The sequence below is a fragment of the Lissotriton helveticus genome, chromosome 2_1 (assembly GCF_964261635.1).
Source record: "Lissotriton helveticus chromosome 2_1, aLisHel1.1, whole genome shotgun sequence".
NCBI lineage: Eukaryota > Metazoa > Chordata > Amphibia > Caudata > Salamandridae > Lissotriton > Lissotriton helveticus.
The window spans coordinates 447,865,568-447,883,622 of NC_136059.1; the positions used below are offsets into that span (position 1 = coordinate 447,865,568).

At 48.4% G+C, this 18,055-nt stretch overlaps 1 protein-coding gene across 1 annotated transcript in view; it reads right to left on the reverse strand.

The window, feature by feature from the left end:
* Positions 1-18,055, reverse strand: part of LOC144818040 (chondroitin sulfate proteoglycan 4-like) — a 538,246-nt gene that overhangs the window by 428,513 nt on the left and 91,678 nt on the right. Inside the window, exon 2 of the mRNA XM_078675076.1 lies at positions 17,608-17,771. Coding sequence (XP_078531202.1) covers positions 17,608-17,771 — 164 coding nt within the window. The remainder of the gene's footprint in view (positions 1-17,607; positions 17,772-18,055) is intronic.

Sequence of the window (18,055 nt, forward strand, 5' to 3'; positions counted from 1 at the left end):
GAATCTAGAATTCACTTCAAGACCCTCACCACTGCTTTTAAAATTCTCAAAACTGAAGGCCCTGAACTCCTTCGACCGCTTTTAGTACCTTACACTCCACAACGCAACCTGAGGTCCTTAGGTCAACATCTGGTAGTTGTTCCTCGAACGAAACTCTGCCGTGTTGGGGGCCGCTCCTTCAGAGTTTTGGGAGCGAAACTCTGGAATTCCCTGCCACCTAACATTCGCTGCCTGGACAATCTGTCCGCCTTCAGGACGGCAATTAAAACCCATCTGTTCACACCGTCCTAAGCCATTTGTATCTTTCTCCCCCTCCAATCAGTTGGTTATTTTATGGTTCTCAGCGCCGGGACGCCTCGTTGCTGGGGCAGCTGTCGCGCTCAATCAAACTCATAACATAACATAACATAGTGTGGGGTGCAGACCACACAGTATGATCCCATCACAGGGCCCTCTCCCACTTCATAGATCAGTAGCAATCGCCTGTCAGGCCGCTCAGACTGTCAATCACGGCAGAAGTGGGCTTCGCTGTGCCTCCCCTGTCATGTGTGGTGGTGAGGGGAGGCGGATGGTTGCTGCATCCACCATTTTGGCTCATATATAGAAGCCCCTGCCCAGGAGAGTTAAAGGATCTAGCCTGCCAGCTAGGCCCGCCAGGCTAAGAGCTGCCTGCTGAAAAACGAGGATATGTGGTGGTAGTAGCTACCGACAACATCAAAGGTAGGAAGGAAGGTAGCCATCTGTTTCAGCAGAAAGGTGCACATCACAGAGCAAGAAGAGATAAGAAAGATGAGAGTAAAGAAGGAGACAAGGCAAGGAAGGGAGAGTCTCAAAGAGGGAGAGAATGAGAAAGAGAGTGACAAAGTGTGTGTCTGTCAGGGTCTGAGCACCAAATTAAAATTAAAACATCATAGAATATGTCCTTTTGAAAGAACCATGTGAAATAATCCACGAGAGTCAAGTAGCAAACATGCCCCTGGGACACGCCCTGCCAGGGGTGTTTCTCTTGCAAGATTGGAGTTGGTTTTCTGGACAAAAATGGCTTCTTCCCAGAGGATAAGTGAAATGGCTTTATTATCTTTTTCTCTTCAGCTGCTTTTTCATTATCCTATGCTGCCTTCCGAGGCCCGCCATATGAATGCACACAAAAACCTTCGGTCCAGATACCGCCGCTACGGCTCCAAAACAGCCCGAAACAGCAGTACGCATGAAAGTCTCCCTGGCCCCAACCCAGCACATGAACGGGAAGCACGCTCGAGTGATGCCGGCTATCTTTGGGCCCAGCACCAAAGAAAACAGAAAGCATGAGCATTCATAATAGAATCTTAACAATGAAAGCAAAGCAAAGCTTACCTCTGCTCAGAGACAGAGAAAACACAGGAGGATGGGCGGGGGGAAATCCTTTATAGTAGCTGTTGGAACGTGGTCTATTAGTAGAGATAAGTAGGTACCTACTGCTAGTAATAAGGCAACAATCACAATATAAGGCCCAGGCAAGGTCTCAATAAATGTTTCCCCTGCTAAACCATTGGTAGCTTGGCTTTGAGCAGGCAGGGTTAACTTAGGAGCTAGGTGTGTAAAGCATTTACTAATACATTACATAAGTAAGACAAAATACACAATTAAAATCTAATACCAATTTATCAAAATAAATATTTTTAAATAATTAAGATGACATCACAGCAATAAAAATCCAATGTAGGGAACCGGAGATATGAATTTTTCAAGAATAAACACTTTCTAGTACCTAAAAGCCAAAAGCACAACTTTGCATCATCTGGTCGCGCTTGACATAGACAAAGTCAAAGTTTCAGGCTGACCTCGATGGAGCGCGTGTCGGATACAATTAGCGGTAGGGCCTGGTCAAGTTTTTACCTTCTGACATTTGGAGTTTTCTCTCTTAACGTCGAGCGAGGCTCCTAGTCAGGCCGGGCTTCAAGCCAACGAGTTTTCAACGGGATGAACCTGAAATCCAGGCCGAAGTTAGACACGCGCGGTTTGACTCTCATCGACAAGTCAGTCACATTATGAAGCTTTTTGACAAAAATTCTCCAAACTTCTGGATCTTCTTCCAGAAGGTGCTTTTGGGGTTCCATAGTGTCCACAACACCAATCCAAGGTTCCAGAAGCTCAGAGTTGCTCCTTCGGATGTTGGGATTCCGATCTCCCACAATGCACTTGGCCAAATCCTTTCAATGTCCAGATAAAGGTGGTCAGCTGGTGTTGTCTTGCCGGAGATGATGTATGTGGAGCTCTTTTAGCCTGTTGCTTTCAGGGAGTCCACTCCTTCTCTTTTTAAAGTAAGGCAAATCCTTAGGGCTGTCGTTCCCAAAGTGTACAGCAGGTCTAATCATTCAAAGTGAAGTCCTCGGGGGGCGTGGCCAAGATGGCGGCGGTGTAGGACGTGTTCTTCTGTCCCTCCCGCACAGCCTTATAGCTTTGATATCGCAATTCCTGGGGTCCATCCTTGTGCAGGAAGGGAAGCCTGACGATCGCCACACCGAGCTGGAGCTGGTGATACTCTTCATCGCTGGGAAGCCGCGTCGGAGCACGATCGCGGCCTGGCTGTTCGCCGCGCTGGGCCTGCTGTGTGGCGTTCGGCACTGTGCCTGACCGGAGCCCCACTGGCAGCGGAGCAGAGTGCCGTGAGTGGCTGGCGGCTGGAACGAACCTGTGCACCCCCTGATTGAAGGCGCTGCTGGGACGTAGCTGTTGTGGCGCCCTGTGCTGGCCGGGGGTGTACCCTGGAGTGGGGTGTAAGACCTGGGCCCCCCGACAACTGCTGCGACGTGACCACTGACGACGGAGTAGTGAGGCGGATGGATGACCGGTCCGCGCTTCAGCAGGGCAGACAACGGAGCACTGATCCGGGGCCCAGTGTCAGTGCCAGCGCACCCCCCCACTGGAAGCTCAAAACGGCTTGCGGGGGACTGGAGAGTGGAGTACGGGCCCGGGGGGTGCAGCGCTGTGGAGAGATAGGCCCCATACCAACGGAGTGGCCTGTGGACCCCGGCCGGGGCGGTGAAGGGCCTGCGGCGGAGTCAGCGGTGGGAAGTGGAGGTGAGCCCGGCAGCTGCGGAGCGGCTGGCGGGCCCCGACGGGAGCAGGGGCGATCTCGACGGCAGGCTACACCAGCGGTGAGGAGTGGAGGGCCGGTCTTGTGAGCTGCGAGGGGGTTGGTCGCGCCCTGGCAGCTATCAGAGTGGTGGGCTGGGGCCTAGCGGAGAAAGGTGGAGATCTCCGGTGCACTCCTGAACGCCCCCCCACCCTGTGCTGAAACTGACTGCTGTGGTGGTGTGTCTGAGGAGAGCGGGAGCCCGGCCGCTTGGGGGTCTGGAGTGTCGGTCCGCGGTTCGGCGGACGTGGTAGGCCCCGGGGTGTATAGTGGGCCGTAACCGCATGGACAGAGGGGGATTCCCCTCCCCCTTGATTGGTAGTTTGGCAGTGCCTTCGGCGGCTTTCAAATGGGAGTGGAGGTGGGCCCAGAGTGGCCTTGAGGAAGTGTATGCCTGGGGACCTCTCGGTGGACTACGAGCCACGGTAGTCCGGTGCTACCCCGCATAGCGAGTGAGGGCCCCGGAGGAACTCTGCCCCCCAGTGGGCTCCGGTGCGTGCGTCTGTTGGGCTCCCTGGCGGCCGATAGAGAGAAGTGCGGCTGCCCGCACGCCCTCGCCTACACACCGGCCTGAGAGGGGCCCGGGTAGCGTCCCCAGCACCGTGTCGGCTGGAGAGGTGATCCACTGTAGAGGAGGCCGCTGGGGTGCCTTGGGGACTATACTTTGGGGGGGGTCTCCCACTGCCTGAGGCCCCCCATTGAGACAGACTGTGCCAGCGCTGAGGGCCCGGGGTACTCCCACTAGGGCCACAAATAGGGGCAAGAAGAACAAGGCCACTAAAGACGGCCTGCCGAAACCGGGGAGTGGGAACCCCCGGCCAGCGACGGCGCAGACGGCGCGACCGGACGATGTGGCAGCGCCGGCTACTAGGGCCTTTATGATGGAACTGTTTGCCGCCATTAAAGAAGACATCCTGGAAGTCCGCTCCCAGCTCTCCTCGGACTTGCGCGAAATCCGCAGAGACGTTGACTCCATTGGAGAGCGGGTGGTCACCCTAGAGGAGCATGATGTGGGTACTGCAGACGAGCTGCACCAGCTCCAACAAGATGTTATTCGGCTGACCGAGCAAAATTTGGATCTGCAGGCGCATACGGAGGACCTTGAAAACCGCTTGAGACGGGATAACATCAGGATACGGACGGTGCCCTGGAAAGGTGAGGGTGAGAGTCTTCGTGAGTATGTCACAGCTCTGTTCCGTCAAATCCTGAATGAAGGAGACGATTTCGACCTCTAACTGGACAGGGTTCATAGAGTTGGCCTACCAAGGGGAGCCCAGGCCCCGTCGCCTGATATCTTGGTCTGTATCCACGACTTCCAAATTAAGGAGCAAATCCTGCGGAAAGCACGGGGCTTCGCGACCATCCAGTTATGTGGGCATCAACCCGAGCCTCTTCCAGTACCTGGCGGCCTCCACACTCATCAAGCGCCGCAGCTTCAAGCCAATAACATCGTATCTGAAGGAGCAGGGCATGCCATACTCTTGGGGGCCATCCATTCCGCATCATATTTAAATTCAAGGGGAAACTCCCTGGATGCGCTCCCTGGATGCGGCATGTGAGGCTTTGGGTCTTGAACGACCGGACCCTGTGGCGACCATGGCCAGCTCCCCGCGCCGACGACGCAGGCGCTCTAGTGAGTGGCAAACAGTGGGAAGATCGCCACCAGTGGGGAAACATGACCTTTCTGCGAGCCTCATAGAAAGAGAAGCGTCCGTCTCCTCCGTGGCACGAGTGACTGATAGCGATCCAGCTCCTTGACACTAATATATGTGTGGCCAGGTTTGAGTGGCAGGGTGGTGCCAGGAGGGATTGCTGAGGAATGGGACTATGGTATTCATCTTCCTCGACCCCAGGGATGGACGGTGCCCCGCTTCGGAGTTGGGTGTGGGTCTGTGGGCTCTGCCGCTTGCTACCGGGTTGTTGGGAGGGGTATGGAGGGGAGGGCTCGGGAGAGCTGTTATGTTGTTTTTTTGGGGTTTGGGGTTTGGTTGGGGGGGTTCATGGTGGCTGCATGTTTTTTTTTATATCTTTTTTGCGCTCTGTTGGATTCTACTTCTGAAGCACACTCCTTTGTCCTGGCCAGACTTGGCTAGTTAGGCCCCTTGCCGCCTTGCTGCGAATGAAGTTTTCCCGTTAAGACCATGACGCCTATTTCGATGGCCACATGGAACGTCAAGGGCCTCAATTCACCACAGAAGCGCCTCAAAGTGTGGAAGTATATCGTAGACCACCACCTAGATGTAGTAGCATTACAGGAGACCCACTTGGCGCGGGCGGATGAATCGCGCCTCAAGCATAAATTATTCCCACTTATTTACTGATCCGCTGCTTCCACAAAACATGGGGGGGTGGCTCTGCTCTTCCGCGCTGCGCTTCAATTCCAGCCGCTAGGGGTTCAGGGGGATAAGGACGGCCGTTGGATCATGGTGAAAGGAGTCCTGAGGGGACGGGTTTGCACATTTGTAGCGCTTTATGCTCCCAACACTGGCCAGACACCCTTTCTCTCTAGCTTATTGGGGAAACTAGCTGACTTTGTAGAAGGGCGTCTCATCCTAATGGGTGACTTTAATCTTATTTGGCAGAAGGAGCTCAACAGCACGCACGCACAGAGGTCCGATGCGGGGACTTTCATAGGGGAGACACAACAACACTTTCAGGACATGGGACTTGTGGACACATGGCGGGCACTCTAACCACGAACGCGAGACTTCACCTTTTTCTCTCACGTACACAGAACATATTCCCAACTGGATTACATCTTTATCAGCCAGTCTCTGCGGGGGGGCTCTCCAGGACGCCAAAATCTTTCCGCTTTCAGTTCAGACCATAGCCTTTACTCAGTTTGCCTGCAATTGCGAGGGCCTGTGCCGACCACCCCTAAGTGGTACTTCCCGCCCTCCCTCATATGCGACAAAGAATCTTGTATTAAGCTGCGCACTGCCATTTCTAGCTTTTTCGAGGCGAACCCTCCAGAAGACACGTCCGAATTTACCAATTGGGACACCCTGAAAGCGGTGCTTTGGGGCGAATGCATCGCCCTTAACTCCGCTCTAAATAAGCAGCGCGCTAGTGAACGCGAAGCACTGGAGGCCGAACTAGCTACGGTGGAGCTCTCTCACAAGACAGAGCCCACCCGGCAAAAACAACAACGGCTTACTGCTCTCCGGGGTAAATTAAGGGCTATATACTCCAACAGGGCGGAACTCACACTACTCAAACTGTGGCAGCTCTCGTACACGCAGGGCAATAAAATAGGCAAACACTTAGCGTGGCAATTGCGGGATAAAAGGGAAAAGGAATATATCGGCGGGATCCTTGATCCATCTGACACACTTACCCACAGGGACGAGGAAAAGGCTGCACTGTTCGGCGCCTTCTATACGGATCTCTACACAGGGGACCCCCTGAATGGGGACGCCCAGCAGGCGTTCCTCGACTCCCTGGAGCTCCCGCAGGTCTCCATGGACTGGAACGCCCAGCTCACTGCACCTAATACACACACTGAAGTCACCGATGCGATCTCCTCCCTAAAAGCCAATAAAGCCCCGGGCCCGAACGGCTATACGGCACTCTTTTATAAAACATTCTCCCCCGAGCTCTCCCCACATTTGGTCACCCTCTTCAATGCCATGGCCAACGAAAGTAGAACGACTGGCACTATGGCGGAGGCTGTGATCTCAGTTATACCTAAACCAGGGAAGGACCCGCAGAAGTGCGCCTCTTACAGGCCGATAGCATTGCTCAATTTGGATGCCAAACTTTATTCTTCAATTATCGCTAAAACATTGTATGACCTCATGCCACTTCTCATTCACCCCGATCAATCCGGATTTATCAAAGGGAGGCAGACCCACGACATCACACGCCGTATTTTACACACCTCATAGAGAAAGCCAACAGACTCCATATCCCGGCCATCCTGGTGGGCCTCGACGCGGAGAAGGCCTTTGACCGGGTCAATTGGTCGTTCCTGTTTCGGGCGATGTCCGCCTTTGGTTTTTCGCCCACGTTCATCGCCATGGTGCAGGCGAACTATCGCGCCCCCACCTCGAGGGTAGTGGTCAACGGGGTCCGCTCGGACTCCTTCAAACACTCCCGAGGAACCCGACAGGGCTGTCCCCTCTCCCCCTTACTTTTCGCCCTAAGCATTGAACCCCTGGCGATGGCGGTGCGTCAAAACCCTGCTATCAAAGGCATCCCGTTCACTGGCGATACTCACAAAATCAACCTCTTTGCAGATGATGTTTTGCTGTCCCTTACGGACCCAGAAAGTTCCCTGCCAAGCCTACATAGGGAGCTAACCCGTTTTGAGCTGGTGTCAGACTTCAAAGTAAACTCCGGGAAATCCTTTATTCTTAACGTTTCCCTTTCAGCGACACGAGCCGATCACCTGCGTGCTACAACTGCGCTTGCTTAGGCCCCCAAATCGCTCCAGTATCTTGGGGTCTCCTTAACCCCGACGGTCCAGGGACTCTTCAAGGCTAATTTCCCCCCTTTACTCGCTCAAATTCAGGCAGACCTGGCGAAATGGAAGCCGCTCTTTCTCTCCTGGCTGGGTCGTATCCACGCCATCAAAATGACTGTTGCCTAAACTCCTTTACCTCTTCCAAGCGCTACCCATTGGCCTGGAATCGGATTTTTTTCAGAGACTTAAAACCATGATTCTGCGCTTTATTTGGCAAGGTGGCCGAGCACGCCTTTCTTTCTCCCACCTTTGTCGTCCCCGCGCGGAGGCTGGGGTGGGGGATACCGGATGTTGGGATGTACTACAAAGCGGCCCAATTACGCGTGCTTGTCGAATGGTCTCAGAGGGACTCTGAGAAACATTGGCTTCATATGGACCGTAGCGTGACGGGTCGGATGGTTTGGGACTTGGCCTGGCGCCCTCGCAGAGATAGACCTCCGAACTCCTACATAAGCACACCTACACACACTACACTAAGGGTACGGGACACAGTCTCAGGCGATGATAGGTGGACCACCTTCCTCTCTCCATACACCCCGATCCACCACACGTACTCGTTTCCGCCTGCTTTCCATGAGGGGCCCTTCGACTCCTGGAAACAGGGCGGCTGCCTGGCACTAATACACCTATTCCGAGATGGCGAGCCTCTCACCTTGAAAGAATGCCAGGACGAATTTCCCCTTCCGGATACAGAATCTTATCACTACACCCAACTCATGCACTGGGCGCTACACCCCCAAGTTAGGGAGGCCGCTACTCGGTCCTTGACCAAATTTGAGGCGTTTCTCGCTAAATCCTCCTCCATGAAGGGAGTAATTTCCTTTATCTATGCCATGCTGCTCAAAACCACCTCCTCACCACGACCCAGATATATGGGAATGTGGGAAGACTTATTACAACACCCCATTACTGATGAAGAGTGGACTCACCTCTGGGCGGATACCACTCGCTTCAATCATTCTATTGCTCTTAGGGAGGCCCACCTCAAAACTATGATGGATTGGTACCTTCACCCTTCCAAGCTCAGGCGGATCTTCCCCAACACCTCAGATAGATGCTGGAGGGGGTGCGGACAGCTGGGAGACTTTCAGCATATTTGGTGGGACTGTCCCTCTATTAGGCCTTATTGGGAAGAGATCTTGGCACACATAAAAGAGATGCTAGGCTACCCTATCCCTACTGACATGGCGGGGGGTTTTCCTGGGGCTTTGCGACCCGTCTCTCCTACACCAGACCCGGGCAGACAAAATGATTATGTGGCTGTGCATCGGTGCAGCTAAGGTCACTTTAGCGGCAGCCTGGAAAAAGAGGGAGGCCCCAGCTATCTCCCTCTGGCATGCCCGCCTCTGGCAACTCCTGAGCTTGGAGCGGATGGCGGACATCTTCAGGGACGATTTCAAAAATGTTGAATTCCGATGGGGGCCACTGGTTACCTTCCTCTCCAGAGGACTTCCATCTGCGGTCTGTCCCCCCACCGTTCGGGCCCTCTATCTTTTCCAAATGTGAGTGGTGTCCCTGCGCCACTCCCTTAATCCATCCTAGCTTAGTTTTATCTCCTCTTTTTTCATACTTATTTCCTATTGTATTGCCCGCTGCCGCCACCTTGAGGGGTGGGGGATGGGTGGGAGGGTGTTGGTGGGGGGTTGTTTTCCTTTCCTGTTCCTTTTGTCTCAGGGTGCAATGTATGCCTCCTGCTGAGGTGATTCCGTCGATGCCAGTCCTTCTACGCCCCTGGTACTGGGTCCAGGGGGCCTTCTCCTTTGATGCTCTGCTTTAAATGACATTCTACTAGGATTGAGCTTAGGCTCCGAGTGGATTGGGCCCCCCTTACAGCTTCAGCAGCCAAACTCTTTTAAGAACTGGCGACTTTCAGGGGAACTCCCCCCCCCTTTCATTGTCTGGTTGCTGCTACCCATAGCTGCCTATCTTGTTTGACCTGCTAGTATCTTACATGCGTAGTCCCCTGTGTGGGATCTCTGGCTATGATTGTCGATGCATTGTTTGCCCTTTATGCCTCAATAAAAATATTTTTGACAAAGTGCAGTCCTCTTGGTGCAGGCCAGGGCCCCAGCAGGGCAGTCCTTGTAGTTTCAAGCAAGGATCTCAGATTGCTGGGCAGCTCTCCCATATTTATCCAGTGTTCCTGGGCGACGAGCAGGGGTACACCCCTGACCGGTGGGAACACTGGTCAGGGCTGACATCGGGAAGTATGGCAACTTTCTCCAAAGTGTGGCATATTCTGGTCTCAAAAAGCACTATTCCTTTAAAATCCAAAATGGAAAAACTCCATCCTGGAGGTTAGGATCTGGCTCAGTCAACCGACTGGTGTGGCTAAATTTCCCTAACACTCCCCTTCCAGACCCTTTGCTAATTCAATTACTGGGGTTCTTGTCTGGCTGGGGGTGCAGGAAGTGGCAGTGAGCCTGTGTCCTATCTTGTTATTCCAACTTTGAAGACCAGTTTGATACCCAGCCCCCTTCCTGCCTTTTGCTCAGCACTATGCGGATCTCCTTCCATCAGATTTCCACTGTCTCTATGCCAGCCACTTCACAACTCAGAGTAGTCTGCCAAAGGCTGGCCAATCAGGAGAGGCTGCTGGAAGGCTGGGTTTTAGCTCATCCGGAAATAAGTTTTATAACTTCTTCGCTGTTCTAGTTATAATAAATATAATCTTACAAGTTGTTGGATTTATTCTATCATTTTAATACTTTGAAGTATATTTTTAGCTGGCTCCTGTTAAATGCATACTTTGTTAAAGTATTCCTATGTTAGCCTATGGATCCCATGTGCTACAATGGGAAAATAATTAATTGGCAGTATTTCCCACACCAGGGCACATAAAATACATATTTTATAATGTCCCTGCATATAGTTACAAGGCACCCCACCCTGGGGCACCTAGGGGAGACCTTAGGAGTGACATATATGTTAATATAAGGTAGTTAGAGACTTTGGAAGCACCTTTAATTCCAAAGTCGAATTTGCATATAATATACTTTTAAAAGCCGCCCACAAAGCAGGGCTGCCTCTAAAATGACGTGGTACAAAAGGGGGTGGTGATGGACGGAGCATCTGAACCAATCAAACACTCACACCCAGTCAACAGATCTGGGTTTAATCCATCACCATTCTTTAGCCCATTCTGCCACCCCAGTTCAGACATGGCCATAGAACGGTGAAGGATTAAACCCAGATCGTTTGACTGGGTGTGAGTGTTTGATTGGTTCAGAAGCTCCGTCCATTGCCACCCCCTTTTGTACCGCTTTGTTCCCCATAAGTTGGCAGGGTATGCTCAGACATGAGTCCCTTGCTCACTTTGCCACTGGATTCAAGCAAGCCTGGCTGAAGACGGCTGAAATGCCAGAAACCGGTCCTAGGAAGCTTGTTTCCGGTCCAGGGAAGGCATGGCTTGGCAGTTCGGGCTGGACTGTTCCCATGAGGCACAGGGTCAGACTGATTTGCATATGGCCATGTCTGAACTAGGGTGGCAGAGTGGCCTAAAGAACGTTGATGGATTAAACCCAGTTCTTTTTACTGGGTGTGAGTGTTTGATTGGTTCAGATGCTCAGTCCATCGCCACCCCCTTTTGTACCGCCTCTAAAATTACAGCAGGCAACACAGCAGTGTACATTTACATGCATTAAATCTGTTGGTGTAATATATGCCTTACCTCGTGCTGCACGCAGCACGAGGGATTCTCTCATGTGTTCATTTGTATTGCTGTTCCATGCCTCCGTTCGGTTCTAGTACTCTGAGCAACGATAGTCAGTTGCCTGGAGTCCTGGAGTCGAGCGGCAGCACAAACCTGTGGGTGTTATCGTTACTAGAATAAAAAAAGATACTTTTATTCAGCGACGTCTCCTGAAGCTTATTTACAACAATTGGCGAAGAGCGGGTCCCGAACCTCTTCAACACCCACCAGGAAGAAACTCGGCTAACCTTCGGAGACTGCCGGCTCCACTCCCATCATTCTCCTCACCTTTGGACTTCACCTTCAACCTCCTACTCTTGTGCTCCTTTGCTGGTTGCAGTCCGTTCTCTTTCGGAGAGATTTCCTCCCAAATTTGCCATCTCCCTGGCTGTTCGTCTCGAGCCTCTCAACGTCTCTGTCTCGAGCCTGCCATCGCGTGGTGAGTACCACGTCATCAGTCGTCACGTGAGTACCACGTCATCTACCAGTGCGTCAGCCATCTCCTTCCTGAAGCACAATCGACGCTGTTCTTTCCAACGTTACTACGTCACCACGCTCACGCACGGCGGCCATTTTCTTATTCGGTTGCCTAGTTACAGCTTCACTCACACGGAGCCGATTTGACAGAAGCGCTTCAGCGAAATTAACTTCCTTCAGCCATACAAAATCAAGCGCTTCCTTCTTCATTCAAAAACAACACTTCTGGTATTTTGGTATGCTTTTATTTACTTACATTGAGTGTTGAATTTCACCATTTTACTCGAGTCAATTTGCCTCATTGACAATTACAGTACATCTTATGCCTCAATAATACTTTCATTTAATTAACATATGTTATTATTTTTACCAATTCCTTGACTTCATTTCATCAAAATTTAACCATAATTCATCTCCTATGGCTTCCAATCAACAATTTGCTCAACCTCCACCTTTCTTACAACTTCCTGGCAAACCAACTATTCCTTGGCGTCAGTGGGTTAGAGCTTTTGCCAATCACATTGTAGCAATTGACGCAGTCAAGTTTGCTCCTGAAAGGAAAGTTGGCATTTTATATGGTTGCTTAGGTGTGGCTGCACAAAATGTATTTGAAAATCTTCCAAGGTCTTCTCCTCCATCTGGTGATGCTGGTGATAGTTGGGACGAATATAAGGAAGCTTTGTCTTGCTTAGCTCGTCACTATGGTGAAGAACCAAATGAAATGCTGGAAAGACACAATTTCTTTAAAAGGAGACAACAAGAAGACGAGTCTGTTGAAGAGTACATTGCCCAATTGAGAATATTAGCGTCTACATGTGAATTTGAATCTAATCCTGATATATACATTCGGGAACAATTTGTATTTGCGTGTTATTCAAAAAAGATTCAACAACGCCTTTTAAGTTGCAAGAAGCCTACTCTTCAAGAAACTATCGACATTGCTAAGAGCATTGAAAGATCCATCAATACATCCAATGCTCTTCAGAAAGATCAACCTCATACTTCTATTCACACTTCTTCATTTGATAATTCTAGTTCTGTTAATTTAGTTAGTATGAATAAGTCTTTTAGACAATTACATAGAAAACCTAACCCTTATTGTTACAGGTGTGGGTCTAAATCCCATATTGCCAATAATCCCTCTTGCCCTGCTACAGGTAAAAAATGTGTTTTATGTAAAAAATTGGGTCATTTCCAGGGCATGTGCAAATCTGTCAAAAGGACATCCAGACCTTCTGTTAATAATATTGTATGTCCTGATTTGGATGATTGCATTGATGAATTCCAAGACATGGTGGTATCTATCCATTGCAATTTCATCGATGCTTCTAAATTAGTCAAAGGTCCATACTGCTCTGCACTATTTGGGAACATTGAAGTTACAGTAATGGCAGATTCTGGATCTCCGATAACCATTCTTAACGATATATTCTTTTATGAAAAATGGAACAATTCCATTTCTTTGGTTGAATCTGACCTCAGTCCCAAGGCATTTGGTGAATCAGATATTATCATGCTTGGCTATTTTAACTATAGGCTGGAATGTTTTGGCAGATCTATCATTACAAAGATTTATGTTGCGATTAAGGGTCGCAATATTGTTGGCTGGCAAGATCTCGCCAAAATGGGTATCTACCTAGTTCCTGGTTCGGATGATCCCATTAGAGTGGGTGATCCTCCTGAGGGTTATTCCCCTGTTCCACCTTTTGTTCCTGATTGTCTTCTCATTAATGATCATGAGTCAGACATTAAACAAATCCTGGACAAATTTCCTAAGGTTTTTTCCAATCAACCAGGTACTGTCAAAGGCTTTCGACATGAGATTAAGCTGAAAGCTTCTGCTCAGCCCATTGTTCATAAAGTTCGCCCTGTCCCTATTAGTGCCAGGGATGAGCTCAAATCTGTGCTCGCTTCTCTTAAAAAGGATGGTATCATTGCACCTTCAGACTCTTCCGAATGGGTTTCGCCCATCGTTATCATTCGCAAAAAGAATGGTGAGGTTAGGCTGTGTGCCGATTTACGCACATTAAACAAAAATATTTTGGTTGATTGCCATCCCCTCCCCAAAATTCACGACCTCCTCGCCAATCTAGGTGGTGCAAAATATTTTTCTTTAATTGATTTGCGTTCGGCATACCATCAGGTGCCCCTAACTGAACCTTCTCAAGATCTCACCACTTTTGTGACCCCATTTGGTGTTTTCAAATACTTAAAACTTCCATTTGGACTCGCTAGCGCAGCTAGTGTTTTTCAAAAAATAATGGACCATCTTTTTGAGTCTATTCCTGGAGTGCAGGCCTATCAGGATGACATTTTGGTTTTTTCACCTGATTGGAATTCCCATTTGTCTCATTTATCTTCTGTTCTGGGCAAGCTCAATGAAGCTGGCATGACTGTCAGAGCTGACAAATGCAAATTTGGCTCTCAATCCTTAGAATACTTGGGTCATACTCTTACTCCTGAAGGCATTAAACCCAAGTCTTCTCTCATTGAGGCTATCACTCATGCTACTCCTCCCAAGGATAAGGATGCTCTCCGCTCCTTTTTGGGTTTAGCGGAGTATTATGCCCGTTTCGTAAAAGGCTATGCTCAAATTGTTGAGCCCCTTCGTTCTTTGCTTCGCAAAGGCTCTAAATTTTCTTGGTCTAAAGAGATCGATGCCTCTTTTACCAACATCAAAAACATAATTGTTGGTGCTCCCGCATTACATCCTTTTCAAGATTCTGCCAGATGTTTCATTATGGTTGACGCCAGTTTGACTGGTGTAGGTGCCGTATTAGGTCAGTGGGTTTCTGGTAGAGGACACACAGTCGCTTTTTCCTCTAGGACACTTAAAGCTTCTGAAACCCACTATAGCACCATTGAACGAGAGTCCTTGGCTTGCGTTTGGGCCATGGAAAAGTTCAAAAACTACATTTGGGGGCGAGAATTCGATTTATTCACCGATCACAAGCCACTCACTCAACTTCTTAATGGGGATGGCCTAGGAAGAGCCTCTTCTAGACTTGTCAGGCTCTTGTCCAAATTGCATGAATTTCACTTCAATATTAAGCACATTTCGGGTGGTAAAAATTTTCGTGCTGACTGTTTGTCCCGCATGTCACTCAATGATTCATCCGATTTTCAAGAGATTAGTGACGTTGAGTGTGTAGTTGCCACTCTTGACGCCACCAAATTGTGCCCTCGCATTACAGAAGAATCTTGGTCCAAAGCCAATGAGAATGATCGCACTTTAAAATTGGTTGCACAATACATTACAAAAGGCTGGCCTGAGAATAGGAAATTGTCTAATGAGCTGAAAGCTTTTTCCATGATTTCTTCTGAACTCTCTCTGGTTGACAATTTGATAATGAGGCATGATGTATTTGTTCCTCCCTCTGATGTCAGACCCGACATCATTAAATTTGCACATCAAGGGCATCTGGGCATAACAAAAACATCTCAACTTATCAAATCCCATTATTGGTGGCCTTCTATTGAGTCCCAGGTTAAGTTTTACATTGATTCATGTAATGAATGTTTACTATCGGATAAGAAATGGAAACTCATTAATACGCCCTTCCATCCTGTTCCTTTTCCGGTCAAACCCTGGGAAAAGGTTGGATTGGATTTTTCTGGCCCATATGATGTCCTTCCCCATGACATGAAATATGTCATTCTTTTAATTGACTATCATTCTAAATGGTTGTATCACATGTTTTGTGACTCTCCCTCCTCTGCCAATGCCATCAAATTTTTACGGAATCTGTTCATCATTGAAGGTTGTCCTTCTGTTGTAGTTACCGATAATGGTTCCCATTTCATATCCGAAAAATTTAACTCATTTTTACTGGAACATGATGTTGTTCATTTCAAAGTCGCACTTTATTCGCCCACTTCAAACGGTTTAGTTGAACGGGCTAATAGACTTCTCAAAGATGCTATTCAAACCGCCATTTCCTCCCACAATGATGTAAAGAATTTTGCTGAAGAAAAATTTTGGTCATACAACATTTCTCCTCATTGTACAACTGGGATGTCTCCCTTTTCCTTACTGAGAAATAGGAATGTTCACACCAAATTGTGTCCCAAGTGGTTATCTGAGAAAAATGTTGAGGTCCCTCAACCTTCTAATGTTTCTTTATCTAAAAAAGTATCACAAAAACAACTTGTCATGAAGAGCAAACATGATTCAGGTAAATGTTTCAGTCCCATTGTATTGAAAATTGGTGATTGGGTTCTCATTAAAAACCCAAGAAAAGTTGCTAAAGGTATCTCTAAATTCTCCACCCCAGTCCAGGTAACTGCTGTCAGTAAGGATTCTGCTTTACTTGGCAACAGAGGATGGTGGAACAAGAGAGCTTTAGTTCATTTATCCAATTCACAGGCTCGCTCATTATTGTCCTTGAATAAGGAACAATTTGATCAATGTGACTGGTCTTTTTGGATAGATCTTCCAGTTTCTTCTAACTGCTCCTCTTCCAGTCCTTTGTCAGGTGCATCCGCATCATTATCAGATTCATCTTCCTTTTCTGATGCATCCGCCTCATTAATGTGTTCCTCTCCCTCAACCGCTGATTCTGAGGTTGGTGGGAAAGTGTTACATCAAGCTTCTGCCTCATCTGTTCGATGTAGGAGGTTACCTGTCAGGTTTAATGATTATATTCTAAATTGAAATTTGTTTTCATGTTTCAGTTTGAAACACTTTTGATGTCACAGATTAATGATTTTGTTTTCTTCTCTTTCCTCATTTTTTAAATATTGTGAAAAGGGAGAAGTTGTAATATATGCCTTACCTCGTGCTGCACGCAGCACGAGGGATTCTCTCATGTGTTCATTTGTATTGCTGTTCCATGCCTCCGTTCGGTTCTAGTACTCTGAGCAACGATAGTCAGTTGCCTGGAGTCCTGGAGTCGAGCGGCAGCACAAACCTGTGGGTGTTATCGTTACTAGAATAAAAAAAGATACTTTTATTCAGCGACGTCTCCTGAAGCTTATTTACAACAGTTGGGTGTCTAACCCTACATGCCCTACCACATACTAGGGGCTTACAGGTAGGTTGTCATACCAATTGTAATTACACCGAATTACCATATACCTTTTATACACAGCACTGGCCAGAGTCTGGTTAGCAGAGCCCAGGGAACAATCGAAGGCAACCAGAATCAACCAAACAATAGGGGTGATCATGGCAAAAAAGATGACTTTCTCATAGTAAAAGTAGGGGAAATAGAAAACAGCCTCAGGCTGTAGGGAACATAGATCCCTAGCATGGCTAGAACCTCAATCGAAGGCAGAGCTGCCTCACAAGTAAGGACTGGGGCGAGCAGGACAGAGATGAGGGGGTAATTTCCTATTACACTCCTCAGACTGCTTATAAAGTCCTAAAATGTAAGAAATCTATTCCAAATGCAGAAGTAATCCTACAGATGTAGATTTCTGATGTTTTGTGAACAGGGCCTACAGTGAGCTGAGGGCCTGGTGTACCAAAAGATTTTCCCAATATGTGTCGATGGAGAAAAGCGTTGCTACGTATGGGACATAAATCTGTCATCAAGTCAATAGGCAAGTTCAGCACATACATTATGGCTCCGTTGTAAACTCTTGACGCTGATGGGAGCCTTAGAATTAACCCTGGGCGGAGCTGGTGGAGTGCAACTACGCGTAGGTCCACAGAGTTGGGGGAAAACTGTTTGGAACTCCGCCACCTGCCTCCACCCCCCTAATAAAATAATAGTGATAACTTAATTTTAAAAAAAATAGTCACTTAACTGTATTGCGGCGTCCCCCGGCTGCCCTCCTCCTAGACAGACATCTTGCATTAACTGCGCATGCGCGTGCATTATTGCACACGGCTCACTTTCAACTCAAATTTAGTACCTGTATATATCCCGAATGCAGCTCCACCAAGCAGTAATCCTCTTGACCAGCTGCTAAAAATATTAATCCACTGGGCTTGCTGGTTCGGAACCGCAGCTGCAGCAATGTTTTTGAAAACGACTCCACGAGTTTCAACTCCACATAGCTTTCACCATAAAAAGAGGCTGTAATATTACAAAAACAGATAAGACTAAATAAACAAAAACACGTTTTATAGAGGATTGACAAGTGTTATTATGAATACAATGCAAACAAAAACATCTTTAGAGCCTTGTCGAAAGCAAATAGGTGAAGGAAGCCACAAATGTGTTTATTTAAGAGAGCAAAACTAGCCTGTTTCATCACTGGAGCAAGGATGTCCGAGGGCTCCACACTTAAGCTTATATTAATTGATGCATCCACTTTTAGTTAAACACCATATAATTGGCCCGTTTCTATTAAACATTCT